Source organism: Microtus oregoni, unplaced genomic scaffold, assembly GCF_018167655.1.
Source record: "Microtus oregoni isolate MIOR12 unplaced genomic scaffold, Mior012 000026F_ref0000081, whole genome shotgun sequence".
Taxonomy (NCBI): domain Eukaryota; kingdom Metazoa; phylum Chordata; class Mammalia; order Rodentia; family Cricetidae; genus Microtus; species Microtus oregoni.
In genome coordinates this window covers 9,224,638-9,244,139 of record NW_024543085.1, presented here as the reverse complement: position 1 = coordinate 9,244,139, position 19,502 = coordinate 9,224,638, and the positions used below count along the sequence as shown (strand labels likewise).

The 19,502-nt window shown below is 37.2% G+C and overlaps 1 protein-coding gene across 1 annotated transcript in view; it reads left to right on the top strand.

Moving 5' to 3' along the window:
- Thsd7a (thrombospondin type 1 domain containing 7A) overlaps positions 1-19,502 on the top strand; it is a 401,309-nt gene that overhangs the window by 302,676 nt on the left and 79,131 nt on the right. The window contains exons 7-8 of the mRNA XM_041675563.1: positions 7,303-7,497; positions 17,779-18,013. Of these exons, the coding sequence (XP_041531497.1) occupies positions 7,303-7,497; positions 17,779-18,013 (430 nt within the window). The remainder of the gene's footprint in view (positions 1-7,302; positions 7,498-17,778; positions 18,014-19,502) is intronic.

Here is a 19,502-nt window from a genome sequence, read left to right as displayed (position 1 = left end):
CGATGTTAGTATGACTTTGGCAACGATTTTTAAACAATACAAAAGATAACCCAACGATGTTTCTCATAGTTGCTGTAGTTTGTCGAGACTGAATAGACAAATATAATTCTCAAACTATAATTCTAAGGACTCACCACAGAGCTGGTTTTTATTTTTCCACATTTTTTTAATTAAAAATTTCCGCCTCCTCCCCGCCTCCCTTTTCCCTCCCCCTCCCCCACTACCTACTCCCTCCCTCTCCAGTCCAAAGAGCAGTCAGGGTTCCCTGCCCTGTGGGAAGTCCAAAGTCCTCCCCGCTCCATCCAGGTCTAGGAAGGTGGGCATCCAAACAGGCTAGGCTCCCACATAGCCAGTATATGCAGTAGGATCAAAACCCACATTGGAACACTGGACTGAGCTCCCAAGGTCCAACTGAGGAGCAAAAGGAGGGAGAACAAGAGCAAGGAAGTCAGGAAGGCGAGGGGTGCACCCACCCACTGAGACGGTGGGGTTGATCTAATGGGAGCTCACCAAGGCCAGCTGGACTGGGACTGAAAAAGCATGGGATAAAACCGGACTCTCTGAACATGGCGAACAATGAGGGCTGATGAGAAGCCAGGGCTGGTTTTATCAGGTAACATTTGTATCTACTTTCACTCTGTCTAAGATCTCTTTTTTGTTTTCTATTTCAGCTTCATTATATTAGTGAACTTTAATAGTAAGTTGAGATGCTTTACATAGACATATAGTGTAAGCCAAGATATATACCACAAAATATACATATCGGTTCTGCCGAGATGCCTTAGTGGTTAAGAGTGTTCAATGCTCTTCCATAGCCCCCAATTTCAATCACCAGCACCCAAATGGTGGCTCACAACTGTGTGTCACTCCAGTGACAAAGATCAGACACCCTCCTCAGGTCTCTGTGGACATTAAACATACATTGAAGCAAAACACCCAAACACACAAAAAAAAATAATTTTAAAGAATTAAAAGGCAAACTAGAATAATTCGGCAAGCCTATATGGAACAGTGCTAAGATATACATGCTAGCATATAGTTAAAACATAGTTTATTATGAGCTTAGTGTTTTATTTTTTCAGTCTTGGTTTTAATACTTTCAAAGTCTTGACAAGCAATGGTTTATCTTTTATATTTGGTTTAAGATCTGTGAAAATTAATGTGGTAAGTTTCTGGTATGTGCTTTAACAAAGGAAGAAAATCTATGTTGAATCTCTTTTCCTATTTTGTTTTATTTCCATTGGAAACTTCATGAATTTTTAATATTATTATTTCAAGCAGATGTTCAAGTCTTTTACTAGTGATAGGAAGTGCAGTAGAATGGAAAAGATAGTTGGGAATCTTATGAAACAGTTTGGAATCTTCATTAAAACAGACTAGACACAGAGTATTTGCAGATTTAGCTAAAGATGTCAAAATACATGTTTCAATTTATGAAAAATAAATAATAAAAAAATTGATTATGAAAACATACTTTTTAAGATTATAATATATTTGCATCATTTTCCCTTCTATTTCATCCCTCCAAACCCTACTGTACACTGCTCCTTTCTCTCTTTTAAATTCATTGCCTCTGCTTTTTAGGTTACATTTGTATATAAGTATACACTTCTATATGTATATATACCTATATATTCCTAAGTATAATCTGCTCACTTTGTATAATGTTACTTTTATGAATGTTCTCCGGACTGAAAATTTGGTCTGGGACAACCAATTGGTGTGGCTCATCCCTGGGGGAGGCTATTTCTTCAAATCAGTATTCTATAGTTGCTTGTAGTTCTTTGTGAAGGGTTGAGGCCTTATAAGCTTCCTTATTGTCCACATAAGCATGTCTCTTGTTTTCATCATTGTTCAATAATTAAAATATACTGTTAAAATTACAATTGTGATTAAAAAACTGAATAGACAGATATCAACTTGAGCATTTATATCTCAACTTCAACTTATAAAAATTAATAAGCACACCAATTCAATTTTGTGGGTCAATTTCTTTCATAGAATCTCACAGACACATTTAAATTAGCCTTCAAAATTAAGTATAGGTTAAAGATCTAAATTCAAAATTGAGTTCTGTGTCCTATGTTTTCTGTAAAATATATGAGTTTGCAAGGTTATAAAAAATCCTGAGCTTTGTAGGTGTATACAATGAGTTATGTAAATGTAAACAATTCTTTGAAATTATTTATATGTTAAATTTGATCCAAAGGGAGTCTATTTTCCTTTTACTAAACAAAGGAGAACACAAAACATTTTTAATGTCATCATAAGTGTCTCACTAAAATACTGTATTCAGAGCAACTAAAGAAAAGAAATGAATGTGCTGGCTCATATCAGCACCAGCTGCAGAACTTCATCCACCACAAGAGTCGTCATCACACATGTCCTGGGTTTAAATTCATATAAGCAGAGCCTCAAAAGGCCCCGCAGGGAATATCTGAATGTGCCATCGTTGTAGAGTCAAGATGAAAAATATGCATTCCCAAAGTTCTCAGCAGAAAAATTTCCATTTCTTATTCAGAAATATTCTACGTGATCTTTGACTATATGCATATTCATATCTATATACTCTCTGAAGTTATGTAACACAAAACTATACTTATCCAACTAAAGTAAACATAATTAAGAAACAAGTTCTAAGACTATAAAGGAGAAAATTGGTTTTGGCTGTTTTTGTGTGACCTTATATTCAATCCATTTCTCACAAATAAAGTAAAAATGACACATTCTCAAGGTGCTTCGGATATGAAACTGCAGGTGAAAAGCATAGGCACATTTTACTATTTACTTGTTACTTGTCTTGGATTTTTTTTACATTTATTTCTTTTAACTAGTGATTCACACATGACTTAGCCCTAGATGTTGGGAATCTGACATTGAAATAATAAAGCCCCTAAAGGTTCCAATTAGCCACATTGATTAAAGCTCTCATCAAAACAAAGCCAAAAAAATAATAATAAAATAAAAAAAACAAAAAAACAAAAAAAATCAAAAATAAAGCCAAAGATTTGAATGATTCTCAACCCTCACAGGTGCCTTATTGTCTGTTCAGTGGACATAAGCCCAATATACTTGCATAACTATAGAAAGGTTAACACTGCGTCTGTACCGAGGACTGTACTGTGTGTAGCTGCCACCATACACCACTGTTTTGAGAAGCAACTCAAGAGTACCAATTTCTTGACTTCTTTGTAGACAAGCTTCATCCATCAACTACTTTTGTGTTTTGGTTCTTCTTACCAATGCACAGTTTTAAAGACTGGGAAATTAGTTACCATCTCTATCACTTTAGTCAAGCTTCTGTTGTTTGTCACAAATACCACAAATTGATTTATAACTCTCAATTTCCCTTAAAGTTAAAAAAGGACATTTGATCTGGGAGTACAGCTCAGTGTCATAGCATGTACTGAGCATGTACAAGGCCTTGGGTTCAATATTTGTCACTAAAAATTAAATTTAAAAATAAGTTTCAGAAAATATTGATGCCTACATCTGAGTGTCTGTCTGAGACATAGCTAAGATGAATAAATACAACATTTATTAGACAGAATGGACATCTAGTAACAATTTTTTAAGGCACAGTTTCACCTCTGTATATTCTCTGTATGAAAAGAAGTGGAAACCATGTCCCCCAGCAAAGATAGAATTACAAAGCAGGAAATTCAATTTATGTAGCTGCCCTAAAGAGAAAGTCTGATTCTGCTCAAACCAGAAGACAACAAACATAGATAAATGTGAGAACGATATTTCTTAGATTGTATGAGTGTGTGAGCCAGCTGAGGATCTGTTGTAAGTGCACATTCTGGTTAAAAGAAAGAGAGGCTGCATTTCCAGCCAACAGAGGATTTATACAAGGCTTCCCAATGAGTACAGTTTGGTAGGGTCCTAGTCTGCTGGAATGCATGAAAACTGAACAAATGCAGTTCTTTAATCCATATATATCAGAATTGATGGTTTCCTTAATACAATGGTCATTCATTTATTTTATTTATACACAAAATATTAGTTTTCTACTATATGCCAGCTATAGAATTACAGTATAAGGAAACAAGAAAGATGGGTGCTCAAGATGACTTAATGTATAAAATCTGTATGTGCCAAGTTTGAAGACTCAAATTCAGTTCCTCAGGCTCCACACACTAGAAGAAAGCCAGCTCCAAAAAGTTGTTTATTTATTTCTACCTCCACACTCACAACATGGCATTTTTGCACTTCCCAACCCTGCCACACACATAAAATATGTATCAAAAAGTGGTGTTATGACCTCTTATTAAATCTCACTAACATGTTCTTGCAGCCACCTTTGGAGACCTGTGGCATGGTCCCATGGCATGCATGGCCATCAATCTGTCTCTCCTCGTGAAAGAGGCTGCCCCACTGAGGTCTCACACCCACCATACGGCTCTCTGCCTTGGACTCGCTGCCCCTCATGGCCCACTGCATCCACTTAGAGAATTGCACCATTTCTGCCTGGGACTGGCTGCTCTTGTGACTTGCAGCCCATTCCTGCTGCCACTTCGGGGACCTGGGCGTGGTCTCATGGCCCCCTGCCTGCCACCACTTAGGGGACCTGCTGCATGATCTCAGGACCACTGCCTGCTGCAGCCACTCATGGACCTACAGCATTTTACTTAAGCCATTACAGTATTCTTGGCATGAACTCCAGTTACTGCAGAATTATATCTTTCTGAGTGAGGTGACTGGAAATTTTTGGAAAAGACATGAATTGTCACATTTGTTAACTATCAGCTGCATTTTCAAAGTTTCCTATCATTCCACAGGACAAGAAATGAGAGAGGCGAGATGTAACAACAAAGATAATCCCTTGACTAAGAAAAAGTCCAATTTAATTGAAAAAGATATTATTATTATTATTATTACTATGTAAATTATAAAATATAAACTGTTAACTGCCTTATTACACAATCATGATTTCCTACTCTACTTAACATTTATGTATCCACCTATTAATCATATTGTCTTATTGGGTTATATGCCAAACTTCGCAGCTAGTAGAAATGCTATGCCCAGATCATGGAGTCCCCCAAAAACCAACTAGAAGACCGAGCCCTATATATAAAAGCAAAGAGCCTGTATTTGACCTTAAATTTGAACTCTCCATCTGTTGAGACAGAACAGTTGAGAGTAGAGAGTGCCTAGCCCAGTCAGGATATGGTTTTTATCATAGTAGAAGTTAGGGTAAGGGGACTTCCAGGGTTTAGGACCCTGATTGGCTGACATTTGTCTAGGTGTCTTGGCAAAAGGAGAGTAAATTGAGTCCTGGACTCGGGGACATCTGGTGGTCCTATCTAATCTTATCTAATGGTTGGACTGTCAGGTGCTTTTCAGAAGTTGGTCCTCCATGGGTGGTATGTCAACTTACAGCTTTTCCTGAAACCTGGTGCTGCCTGCCACCGCAGCTTTGTGGCCTGGGCACCTTGTGTGGCCAGGCTGTCCTAGACCCCACCTGGTTTGGGCCCCATTATGTGTGGACAGGTTGTCCCAGCCCCACTTTAAAGAATGAGGCCTTGCTGCCTCGTTGTAATTCTAATGAACCTTTTCTACTAGTGAAGAAGTCTGATGATTTAGGATCTTACAAAGTAGTGGCTATAAATAGTGAAGAAATCTGATAATTTAGGATCTTACAAAGTAGTGGCTATAAATACACTTCGATTGACTTCTGATTTTTTTTCTAACGTAAAAGGCCCATCAAAACAGTAGTTATCAACATGTTAGCACATTTCCAATTTACTTCCAATTTTCTGTGCCACTTTTCAAAGACGTGTCTAAAGCAGTGTGCAGCACAAAATGTTCCTAGCCTTCAACCAGAGAAATTAGTTGGGATTTGTTGGTGTAATAGTTGTCAAGAACAGCACAGTAAGGGACCTTTCTCCCCTGAATGTCTAATACAACACTCACAATTTTTATAAGATCATCCAGGATTGTGGATATGTTCCACAGCAAACAGAAGAAAGATTTTCAATGGCTTACATGATATGTTGTTTCGTTCTACTCAGTGTGACCTAGGAGCACATTTGTAACCAAGGCAACAGAGTCGCGACTTTGTAACAGACATCTTCTGTTATCCATGTTTCTCACAGTCTTCTTTCTTCTCCTTGTTATTTATTAACAATAATGTTTTCTTTTCTCTGGCCTTTTGTTTATCTCATGTCATTCACTCCTAAGACATTAACAAACATTGTCTTAGTTACCTGTCTCATCACTGTGACAAAATACCTGGAAAAGAACTTGAAGTGAAGTATAAGTATTGTTCCTTTGGGTTCCTGGCTTGAGGGATTTAAATCCATGCTCCTTGGTTGCATTGGTTCAGGGCTGATGATGAGGCAGAATACCATGGCAGGAGAAAAAGGCTATCCTCTTTATGGAGGACAGGAAGCAGAGAAGAACTGCAGAATATAACCCTAAAGATATGCCTCTCCCCAAGTCACACAGTTCCTCAAGTCAGGGGCCATCTCCTAAAGTCCCCAGGCCTTCCCAAAACAGCACCACCCTCTGGGGCCAATCATTTAGACATGAGCCTGTGGTAAGCATTTCATATTCAAACCACATGTGTTGGCTATGTAGCTTTCTAGAGTTTTGGGGCAATGGTAGAGAGTGTTATATGAAGTGTTGTTTGCTGTAAAGAAACAGCTTTATACCTAAAGACCCATTGAAACTGTCAATGACTCTAAAGCATTTGGGTGACACTTGCTTACTTCTGCCCATGCTCTGTCCTGTCATCAGTGTTACCTCTTCCCATGTGGCCATCCTAAGAACTGGCATGGTGATTCTATTCTACTCTTTACCTTTCCTGCCTACTTCTGCAGAGTGGGGAGGGTTGTTAAGAAAGAGAAAGGTGGCTAGTTGTATAAAAACGCCTTCTCTTGTAGAAACAATAACATTTATAAACACTTCTGTGAGTTGATTCATGAAAACACGGACACATGCTATAGCTATCTGTCACTGTAAAGCATAGTTTACCTCTGAATATGGAGGGAAACAATTTCATAATGCTCTTTATTGCACATTAATATTTAAAATGTAAAAATCACTTATGGGAAGATACTGTAGGGTAACAATACTTTCAGTAATATGTTGATTTTTGTGCCTTTGACTCTGATAATTAGGGAAACCTCATTTATCTAGGGCTTTATGTATCTGTTTCTATGTTTGTATTTTTCTGATATTCTTTTAACATTTCACCATAACAACCATGTCTTCTTTTCACTTCGTTATTAATTAAGAGTTAATGGGCAATAGTCTAATACATCTGGACTTAATATTAATAAATGTGGTTCCTAGGAGAAGAAGTGGACAGACAGCTATGCAGAGACGCCATCTTTCCCATTCCTGTGGCCTGTGATGCCCCATGCCCAAAGGACTGTGTGCTCACGGCATGGTCTACATGGTCCTCCTGTTCACACACCTGCTCAGGGAAAACTACAGAAGGGAAACAGATCCGAGCTCGGTCCATTCTGGCCTATGCAGGTGACGAAGGTAAGGTCTCCAGTCTCCTGACTGTTTCTTCTGAAAACTGATGGCCATTTACTGTGTAACGTGTGTAAGACAATATTCTATGAAAACTGACAGAACTCCAACAATGAAAGACTTTAAATATCTGTTTATATGGTTTCATTCTATCCCTTATAATTAACCTTGAAAATGGATGTTTAATAAAGAATAAATGATTTTTAATTTTTTTTTTCATTCAGCCTCTAATTCATGTTTTTTTTTAATCCAAAGTATACAAAGCAGAAGAAATTGAGAAATGGTCTAAAAATCCAAACATTCCATTGCTTTCTATTTCAGTAATTTGTTTTAGCCATTGGCAGTTTAATGTCTCATAGAATTGTCACTTATAAAATAAGAAAGTTTATTTTAATTTTTAGCATGGCTATTGCGTGGCTGAACATTGTGTGTGTTCTCTACCATTTGTATTTTAGCACAGGCTCTGAGATCCACAGGACCCAAACACAGATTCACCCTCTGGCGTGAATAAGGCATGACTTTTACAGATCACACCTCGCCCACAAGCTTTATTGCCAAGAAATACAAGGCAGTAATTGCCTCTGTGCTGCTCTCCCAATGCTAATTTGTCCTCTGTGTGACTGGGTGAGACAGTGTCAAGCTCTTGTATTTTTGGAAGATAACAGAAGTGTTGGAAAGCACGGGAGTCAAATTGTTTCACATTGAGGTCCATGCTCCTTCAGGAATGCAGGGTGCCACGTACCATCCCACACTAAATGACCCTTCTTAGTCACATTTAGGACTTACAGATCACAATTTCTCTTTATAATAAGCATACATACCTATTAATCCCCGAAATTAATTGATTTTGATTGATTTTATGTCATCTGTGCCTTTTGATGTTTCCAGGCTTTTTGATATTAGTGTCTCATAATCTTATTTAACAATATTTGCTATTATTTATGTAATAACTTTGCAGACTGTTTAATTACCTCGGCTTTAATATACAAGTACAACATATTATATATAAAAGTTATCCTTTGGGAAATGTTATAATTTTTATAGACCCCTCAAATATTTTCCAATAAAAATATAACTGTTTGCTAAGAAAATAGAAAACTTATAGAAAAATACAAATTTTAGAGAAAACAAACCTTAACTTTTCTGTGCTGTCCTAAACACCTCCAGCTTGAAAAGACTACCTTCAGACTACAAACTCTGTCATCTCAGATTGTGTCTTGGGTTTCATTAAAATTAGATCTGTGGTCACCCTGCTTCCTGTAAACCCATTATTCCTGGCAGACATTTGCTGTGTGACTTATAATGAGTGACTTTTCACCCCGGGCCACATAGCAAGGATTTTGCTGTGCTTGCAAAACTGCAGCAGATCATTTTGTCTGTAGATGAGACACTGAAAGGTCTTGAATGTTTTAAAGGCAGAAATTCATGGCTGGTATTTGATACATATTATCTACCTAATTTGAAAGGGTGCATCTTCATTAATTTTTAAATTAAGTCTAGTAGCTGTATCATAAACCAGTTATACTGGGATGTTGCACGTCCTTTTCTAATATACCATAAGGGCATATATCAAAACATCATTTTAAGTATAAAGCAGGCTGAATATCTGTAAGTGGATGTCTTGCTCTCCACCAATGATATTTACAAAACATAGCATAATTGTGTGAGACACCTAATGGAGAGCTCATCTGCAAAATAAATTTCCTTAATACCTGTTATTTGCTGGATATGAAAATAACCTTTAATTTTGTAGGAAAAGAGACAGCTATGATACCGGGCTTTATAAAATGGTTTCTGCTTTCTTTTTTGAAAGAAATACATCTATCATAAGTCTTAAATTATGTGTTCTAATCAACAATATTATAGTCTGCAAAAGTGAGTATTTTATTATTCTACAAAAATTAGAGCTTGGAATGTGTCTCGGATTCTTTTTATGAAAACTGCTGTGATAATTTTATAGGAAAACAAAAGATAAAAGTGATACGTAGTATTTAGAGATGAGATTATACAGTCTTTTTTTTCTAGGAAGAAATCAATGAGAGTGGCAAATGCATAAGTGTGAGGTCTCTGTAATGTAGCAGGAAGTCAGTCACATGTGCTGGGGATTGAACTAGGCCTTTGTGCTCTACCTGTGGGCCATATCCGCAGTCCCAGATCATGGTTTCTGATTCTATTTTGACATAACCGTAACTGTGAGTAATCTGTAGGCCAGGGGGTGGTCTTACCCAAAGGAATCTGAACAACACAACAAAATGGAGACTTCCAGAGGGAAAATTATGTTTCTTGACTTGTCAAACAGCCCTTCTAATTTGAATAGATTATGTTCAGAAAATGGGGGAGATTATATAGTAAACTGTTAATAAATGTATCTATACCACAAAGGCAAGGGGTTTAACCTTCAGTCATTCTTTCTAATTATTAATGTGAATATGAGTTTAAGTATGGGGAGAGTTGGGGCAGGGCAAGAGGGACACATTTATTATTTGACCAGGCTGTGATTCAGTTTATAGTGTTTCCAGGTCTGCTATGGCAAGATCCTGGAAAAGCCCTTATTTTATGAATCCCCACCTTCATCACTATCCTGAGATGACTGCTTTTATTTGTGGGGAAGCCTACTTCTGGCCATAAAATAATTGCTTCCAATTAAGGAGAGACTGGGTCATCACTGGGTACTGTATCTGCAGGATAGCATGGTGGAGGGAGTGGAGGTGGAGAGATGCTCCAGCACTTGAGAGCACTTGCTGGTCTTCCAGAGGATCACAGTTCAGCTCCTACCATCCACAATGGACAGTTGACAACTACCTGTAACTCCAGCTCTAGAGAACCTGAAACTCCCCTGGCTTCCCAGGCACCAACACACACTGTAGTATGCATATACACAGGTACACACATATAAATAGAAATAGAGATGTCTTTAAAAGAAACAAATGTAGGGATAAGTCCCGCCCCTTAGGGGGCGTGTTCGCCTCGGGCTAATGTTGGCCTATAAATTTGGCAAGCATGCTCCCAGCCGCCCCTTTTTCTGCTTTCCTGGTCTCCGCGGGAACAGTGGTTCTGTAAGTCTATTTTGCCATTAAAGCTATACATATTTTTACAATCTGTCTGCATTCGTTTACTCTGATAGTCTCATGCTCTACCGACTGAGCTAGCCGGGCAGGCAGCCGGGGTGCTGGGGACGCAGCCCCGCCGCTCTTATTACTACAAACAAATCTTGCTTAATCTAGTGATCCAAGTAATTGAGAGTAATGGAGCAACTCAAAATCACATGTCCTGAATGTTTTTCAATAACAACATGGCATTACTTATGATAAACCTTGCCAGAAATGCATGCATAGAATCTTACTCTGAAAAGGCATCAGTCAAGAAGGTGCTATATAATTATAAAATAAAGAACACTAAATCTTCAGAATTGCCTATGAAAGTTAAGAAAATACAGAAGTAATGTTTCCAATTAAAGGAGACCAACAATTAACAGGATGCCTAAATGTGATGATTGATATCGAATTAAATCTTTGTGCTATGACAACTATTTGGGGATAGTTGGAAGATTCAGTGGGGCTCAGAGTACTGGATATGTTTATGTATGGAAGGATGTCTTATTTACAGAAAATATACATCAAATTGTTCAGAGTGATGAACCTCATTCATCACCATCTTACAAACGGTCCATGAAAATAATTGTTGACTCTGTGCTACAATTATAAAATTAACTCAAAGAATTTAAAAGAAAACAAAAGAATGAAAATAGTTTGAGTATATTTTCTCCATACAGTCTTAGATAACACTATACAGTGTAGTATCAGCAATAAACAAAAATACCTACAAAACAATTCATGCAGAAATATCGTTAGGAAACCAAATCACAATTGGAAACATCTAGAGATAGTCAAGGCATGAACACTAGAGAAAATTGACGAGAACTTTAATTTAAACCAGGTGGAGGTAAGAGGTCGCGAAAAGAGCTCCATGGGAAGATGTTCACTATGCAAAGATGAGGACCATACCCAATACTCATGTATAAAGAATCTAGTGTTGTGGGGTGTGTTAGTGATTCCAGATCTGGGGCAGCAAAGACAGAGGGGTGTTTGTGGCCTACTGGCCAGCCAGCATCACCTACTCAGTGAGTCCCAGTCACAGTGAGAGAAATCATAATGCATACAAGATGGACAGTTCCTGAGGGACAATGACTGATGCTGACCCCTGAATTTCACACAGGCATATACCTGGACACATATGAACACACACACAAACACAGTTACATATACATGGAAAGGTAAGGAGCCCATATTGGGCTCAGAATTTTACTTCTTGTTTTCTACTTATATAAAATCAAGAACTTACTAATTAAGTATTGTGTGATTTTTTTTGAATAAGCGTCTTTGTGATATTATGTATACTAGGGTTTGTCCCAAAACCTACTTTTAAATTTTATGTTGTCAAGTTCCAAAAGAAAGAAATCCTTTAACAGTTGAACCTGTTGTGTGTGTAATGTAAGTAGTGATGTGATGAGTTTGAACCAAATATAAACTTTAGTGTTAAATTCTCAGTGTTTTTCATTTTTTGAATCCCCGTGAAGATCTTCAACCAACTTCATTTATAAAGGTAAAAATTATATCCAGGCACCTACACAGAGTGAAAATGGGAAGACATTTGTTTCTGCAAAATTTAGAATGACCTGATATAACTTTACTAACCAAATGTCACTGTGCTGTCTTATCTGTCGTGTGCAGAGAATAGATGCAGATTGGAATAGAATTACGCCAATTTTCTCAAATAATTAGAAGTCTTCGGAATCATATTTTACAGAGAAAACTTGGAAGAAGTAATACTTCTATTTTAATATGTTCGTGTTTAACAATTTAGTGATTTTGATTATCTGAGCCATGAAGCAGCTGTGTTTCTTAGAGAATTCAAAGAACCACAGATCCGGGTTGTGTGTAGATACGAACAGCACTTGGTGTCTAAGTCGATGGTGGCATTTCCCCATCCTCCTGCTTCAGAGAATTTGAGGAGGCTGCACAATGAGAACTCTTCTTCCCATTTCTACTCATGCTCTTTATGATTCAGCTCTCCCAAGCACTTACCATGCCCTGGACCAAAGCTTCTCACCAAGCACAGTCTGCTATGAGAAGATGGGGCTGCAACAGGAGCTGACAGTAGAAACACAGTGTCACCTCTTCCTAGCGGACACCCCATCCTCTTCCTTGTCTTTGCAGCCATTTATTTCCCACATCAACTCTACACTCTGACTGACATGTCACCATGCTAATCTCCACAGCCATACCTACACAAATTCTTTTGCATTTATTTTTAATTTTGCTTAGATAAAAACAATCTCTTCTTTCTCATCTCAGAAACTTGCTATTTAAAAATTCTAGTTCTTCTTAGTTCATCCCAGTGCCCCCTTCTTCCAGACAAATTTAAGTCTCCAAAACACAATGAATCTTACTTCTCTTGTTATTAAAGTATGTACCTCTCAACATAATTCTGACATTCCACAAAAATTTCCTCATGTGTATGTCTCAGACATTCTACCCTTCTTAGTTATTTTCCTTACCACATCACAATATCCTAGAGTGAACTATTTCTGATCCCTCTGGTGTACCTTGACAAAGACAACATAAATGATGAGTATCACACCCATACACAGGTATCTAGTTACTATATCATATTGAATAGGGCTCTGTGTGTGTGTGTTTTCAGTTTTACAGTTTCTTTTCCCTCCTCTCCTCCCTGTTCTTTCACCACCACCCTCTGTTCCTACCCCCCAATACACTCCTCCGCCATTTCTATTTAGAAAAGGGCAGGTCTCCCATGACTATAAGCAAAACATGGCATACTAAGCTATAGTATAGTATAGTATAGTATAGTATAGTATAGTATAGTAAGACTAAGCACCTCCCCATGTATTAAGGCTGGGCAAGATAATCCAATATGGGGAGTACAGTACCAAGAGCCAGTAAAAGAGTCAAAGACAACTCCTGTTGCCACTGTTAGGAGTCTCACAAAAAGACCAAGCTATACACCTCTAACTGATATGCAGAATCCTAAGGTTAGTCCCATGCAGGCTCCCTGGTTGTTGGTTCAGTCTCTTTAATCCCCTATGAGCCCAGATTAGTTGATTCTGTGGATTTTCTTGTGATGTCATTGACCCCCTACCTCCCACAAACCTTTCTCCCTTTCTTCTGTAGGATTCCTGAATTCTACCTAATGTTTGGTTGTGGGTCTGCATCTGTTTCTATCAGTTGCTAGATGAAGCCTCTCTGGTGACAACTGGGCTAGGCACCAATCTGTTCACAGGAGATGGCCAGTTCAGGCTACGTATCTGCTATTGTGATGAGTCTTAGCTGGTGTCGTGAGTAGGGGTTTTTTGGAACTATCATATCAGTGGTAAGTACATCAACGCCAGAAGCAGCAATTTCCTAACTCTCACGATATGCAACCTAACAAAGCTTCTTCAAGACTGATGCATATAGGAAAAGTTATGTCACATTTTACATATTCTGATTGTTCTTTGTTTTTACAGAATATATGTGTATGATATATGCACACTTGTATTTGTGTGTGCCTATGATCTTGTGCATTCACATGGAGGTCTGAAAAGGATGTTAGGTGTTCTGAATTGCTACTATTTTATGCACTTTAGATAGTTTCTTACTAAGGTTGAGGCTTACTAAAGTAAGTCCTTACGATCCTTCAGCCTCTGTTTCTGGCCTCACAGTGCTGAAGTAACCATATCATGCAGCTACGTCCAGTATTTTAAATGAATTCTGGGGCTTTGAATTCAAGTCCTCATGTTTGTAACATTATCTGATGAGCCATCTCCCTAGCTTTAATAGAGCAGTTTCACCTGATAGTTGGCACATTTTATATTGTATATAAATGTTTATTTCTTTCTTTTTATTAAAAATAGATTTTTTTCTCACATAATATATCCTTATTGCAGTTTCTACCCCTTCAACTCCTCCTAGTTCTTCCTTACCCCCTCTCTAAATATTTGTTTATATAACAGAAGTTTTGTCTGGTAAATAAATTCTTTCCTGTTGCTGAAACTATTTAAAAAAATCTAAGTAACAGTTTTAGTGTAAAGCCTATATTTTTGCATGTTTGAGAACAGTTTAAAGTTCACTTGTTACTAATTTTGTCATTCACATTTTATAATTTCTCCGTAACTATGGAAATACTCCCAAATGTCTAAAATTTGGTTTTCCCATAAATACTTTCAACATTATAGTTATCAATTTTCTAACATAAAATTATCCCTCAAACAACATAGTGATGCTGTAGTGGCAGATTACAACAAACCATACTTTCAAAATTGCAATGTTGTAATAATTAAGACCACACTAGGATTTATCGGTGCAAGGATCCTCCATCAGATCCAAACTGCTGATGTGGCTTTAATGTGGATTAGGGCGTGAAAATAAATAGCCTTTGTGTCCTCAAACTGAACAGCTATCTTGCAGTTCCTTGACGTGTTATGCTGATGGTGTAAAAGTTCTTTTCTTTCTCTTATTATTTTCCCCCTAAGCCAAGCAGTCAATTCAAGTGTCAAAAGCAATTCAGAGTTTAAAAATCAATTTAAACAGGATACTTATTCTTACAGTGAAAATGGTATAGGTACAAAAATTTGACATTTTGTCAGAAATTTTAGTATTAAATGTAAAGGAACTGTTAATTATACATAATCATATATGTTAATTATATACAATCATACTATATATATATCATAAATACATACCATATACATATGGTATTAAAATTTGTTAAGGCTGAATACATCTAGCACCTGGAGGAAGGAATGCTAGGCGTTCTCGCTTATTTCTCCCCAATACAATTAGCATGTTTTAGAATTCAGTGTATTCAGATCCTAAAAGTCCAAGCAAGTCCAGAGTCATCAAACTGTATGATAACAGACAGGACATGAAGTGTGACATATGTCTTTACCTTCATGAAGCAGGGACACCAATGAAAATGTTCAGGACAGGTCACTCTGTTGTTGTAACCTTATTCACCAATGCAGGAAAGATTCTAAATTGTTATGAACAAACTGCCAATTGATTAGCTGCTGATAAGAGGGAAGTCTGAAAATATCTCCAATCCCTGGAGGTCGTCTCTGGTGTTACCACAGGAATTAAATCATCAATGAAGTGAGCATTGAATTTCTCTAATCCCTGCCTTTAACAATACATTTTGTTTTTATTTTCACATTTGGTAAAAAAAAAAAAAAAAAAAAAAAAAAAAAAAAAACATGCTCTTCTTACATTCCTCATTAACACACTGGTCACATCGTTTTGTACTTGGGTTTCTATTTTTATTCACTTGACAGTTGTGAATGCAAATTAGAACTCCACCTATAAAATTCACACAATATGGCTGCACAAAAATGATTCTAGAGTGTTAACCCTAAGATCCCAGTCTACCAGATAGAGTTGTGTCTATCTAACCATTTAACATCACTGGCTTTATTGCTTTGTACCCCGAATGCATTTCTAAAATGGAGCACTTAAGCAGAAGGTATGGCATCATTGCTTATAATGATAGTGAATTCTGCTATTCTAGCTGCAATAACAATGCCAGATATGCCAAAAAAAGAGAGAGAAAGAGAATCAAAATCAACTAAAGACATAGACAGGTGTGACCTGCCTGATAAGACAGAAGCAAACTGGGATCCAAACTGGGATCCTCAGCAAGATCAGTGTATGCTCCTTTTTTTTCCTTCATAGATGTTTTTCCTTTTTTTATTGATTTTTATTGAGCTCTACATTTTTCTCTGCTCCCCTCCCTGCTTCTCTCCTCCCCTTCATCCCTCTCCCAAAGTCCCCATGCTCCCAGTTTACTCAGGAGATCTCTTTTCTACTTCCCATGTAGATTAGATTAATGTCGGTTTAATTAGGGACCTCATTGTTTTCTAGGTTCTCTGGGATTGTGAATTGTAGGCTGATTTTCTTTGCTTTATGTCTAAAAGTCACTTATGAATGAGTAATATGATATTTGCGTTTCTGAGTCTGGGTTACCTCATGCAATATGATGTTTTCTAGATCCACCCATTTGCCTGCAAATTTCAATATGTCATTATTTTTTCCTGCTGTGTAGTACTCCATTGTGTAAATGTACCACATTTTCCTTATCCATTCTTCATTTGATGGGCATTTAGGTTGTTTCCAGGTTCTGGCTAAGACAAATAACGCATTGTTTGTCAAATCCAGTATATTCTCTTAATGGTTGAGCCATCTCTCTAGGTCTTGGAACAAATTTTTATGAGAAAAATCATATTAGGCTGGTAAGACGACTCTGTGGATAAAGGTATTTGCCGCCATGCCTGATGATCTAAGTTCAGTTTGGGACCCATATGGTGAAGATAACTTACTCCCACAACTTTGCATTTGACTTACACATGTACACCATGACATTTGTATGTTCATATATATATTATATACATATATATGCATATATATTCATAAATATATACATATGTAGTCACACAAAAAATGAATAAATGTATTGATTTTTTAAGAAAAATGAAATATCTGATCTCACCAACATCTTTGATGTCACACTTGGTAATACTACGAGGAACACAAACTTTGATGTGAACGAGTGTACACTGACTTCAAAGATCTGGACTCCGAACAGAGAAGTTTAGAACTATCTTTTCTTCTAACAGAAAAAAAACAAACATGGAATTAAGTCATCAATACTATTTAAATAAGCATAAAAATAGGAAATAAGCAGAAATTATTGATTAATATTTTAACTTCAAGCCATTACTTTTTCTTTGGAACACATAAAATGATGGTGCATTACACAACCAATGACATCATAGATTTGAACAACTATTAATAGTCCATTGTTTTCTCAATAATACTCTAGAAGATTCTACATTTTCATTCAATTTTAACATTATTTAAAACCCTTCATTAAGACATTCAGTTTAAATGATGGTGACTGAAACACGTTCAGATATTTTCACCCACAGTGTGAAGTTGTCTGTTGCTTGCAGTTAACAATACTGTTTGCTTCCTTGCTTTTGATGTTGGGCTCTTCTGAAGAACAATGACTTCTCCCTAAATTATCTTCAATATCTAGTATATATACTGTATGCTTTATATTTTAAGCTAAATCATGAAAGAGAATAATTTTCCTCTTTTGTAGGAGGCTGGTATCAGTCTATGTGCTCAGCAAGTGGTCAGCGTCGTGGTTACCTGCCCTGCACATTCCTAGGAGGATAGAACAATGAATTTCCCTTTTGCTATCTGTCTCATCTGTTATCATTGTCCATTTTTGTAGGTGGAATCCGCTGCCCCAACAGCAGTGCTTTGCAAGAGGTGCGCAGCTGCAATGAGCATCCTTGCACTGTGTACCACTGGCAAACTGGTCCCTGGGGTCAGTGTATAGAGGACACATCAGTGTCATCCTTCAATACGACTACAACGTGGAACGGGGAGGCCTCATGTTCTGTGGGCATGCAGACACGAAAAGTCATCTGTGTGCGAGTCAACGTGGGCCAAGTGGGACCCAAGAAGTAAGGCCTTTGGAATATCTGCAGTAAATCCTGTGGTCAGCCATGCGGAGGATTGGCTTGGGCTTTACTTGCTTCACTAAATGGAGTTTTTTTGATGCTTGCCATTCCTCTCCTCAAGAGAAGATTTGTTTGTTTTCAGTGTCAGGTGCTGATAAAGCTGTAACTACTTCTGACTCTTGTACCTGGGACCCATAAATTCTATAGAAACCTTTCTACCTGGTTCCCATTTTCAACTCTATTGCAACACAGTCTGCTTTTCTTAAGCTATTGAGGCAGAGAAAGAAGTCTTGCTCTAGGCTTGGCTGATCAATAATGACCATATACAAAGTTTTAGCAGTGAAGGTCATCCATGACCTCCTGTATATCCCTAGGCTTGGAGGCTGACAATCTATTTAATTGAGTAGAAGTCATCTTTCATTTCCCCTAGAAAAATACTGCATCACTAGTAATAAGGCCAACTTATATTTTTCAGTGGTAAAATGAGTAACCACTTAATTCCAACAAAGAGCCTTGGGATAAGACAGATGTTGTGATAAAGTAGAAAACATATCAGCTTTTTATGGGTTAAGAAGATGGTAACAACAAGGGAAACAATTTGCTAGTGGGAAGGACAAAAAACAGACTAGAAGTGTTAAGGGTATCTTGTGACAACTTTAAGCAAAACCAAGTGATGTCATGAAGGAAAAATCAAGTGAATTTTCTAAAAAAAAAAAAATTACAAATGTTCCTTTGAGTGGGAACATCCCATTTACTTTCTGAAACAGAATGATGTTTTTAGTGACTCAAATGTCCTTAGCCATATGGAATGTGGACAGCACAACCAACATGTTTTACATCGGTGTAACTGTGGTCTTGTGTTTCCTAATTATCAGCCAGGTGGCTTTGGTTGTCAAAGCTATGGAAAGGGATAGATAATGAAAAAAAAAACTCTGATGTAGTTATTCAATAAACATTAGAAATTACCGTTTTAAGAATGCAAGATATTTCTTTAGCTTTTTGCTTCAGTGACTTTAGCTTTTTGACAAATTTGTGGGTGTATGAAAAGCATTCAAGTTACTCTTTCTTTCTCCCATCTCTTTTTCTCCCCATCCATATTATGCCCCCTTCTCCTTATCTGTCCCTTTTTCAGTTGCATGATTTTGGTTTTGTTCTATGACATTTTCCAAGGGGATGAGAGCAATTGATCTCATATATGGAAATAAATCAGAGTCCTATTATACACTTTTATCTGGCTAGCATTCCAGATATTGAAGATATTTAGCACCATAGTCTAGTTATATTTATCATTTCAAATTTGAAAATATATTAGAAAATAAGTGACAAAGAGATACATATAAACTGAGAAACTCTACACACTTCCTATGGTAGACTCAAACTAGTATGTTAGTGGGAACTACACTAAGGTTGTTCTTAATCTCACTCAGGAAATTAATTTGCAGTATATTAAAATCCAATGGTGATAGCAGCAGCGGGTGTGAAAGTCCCAAGT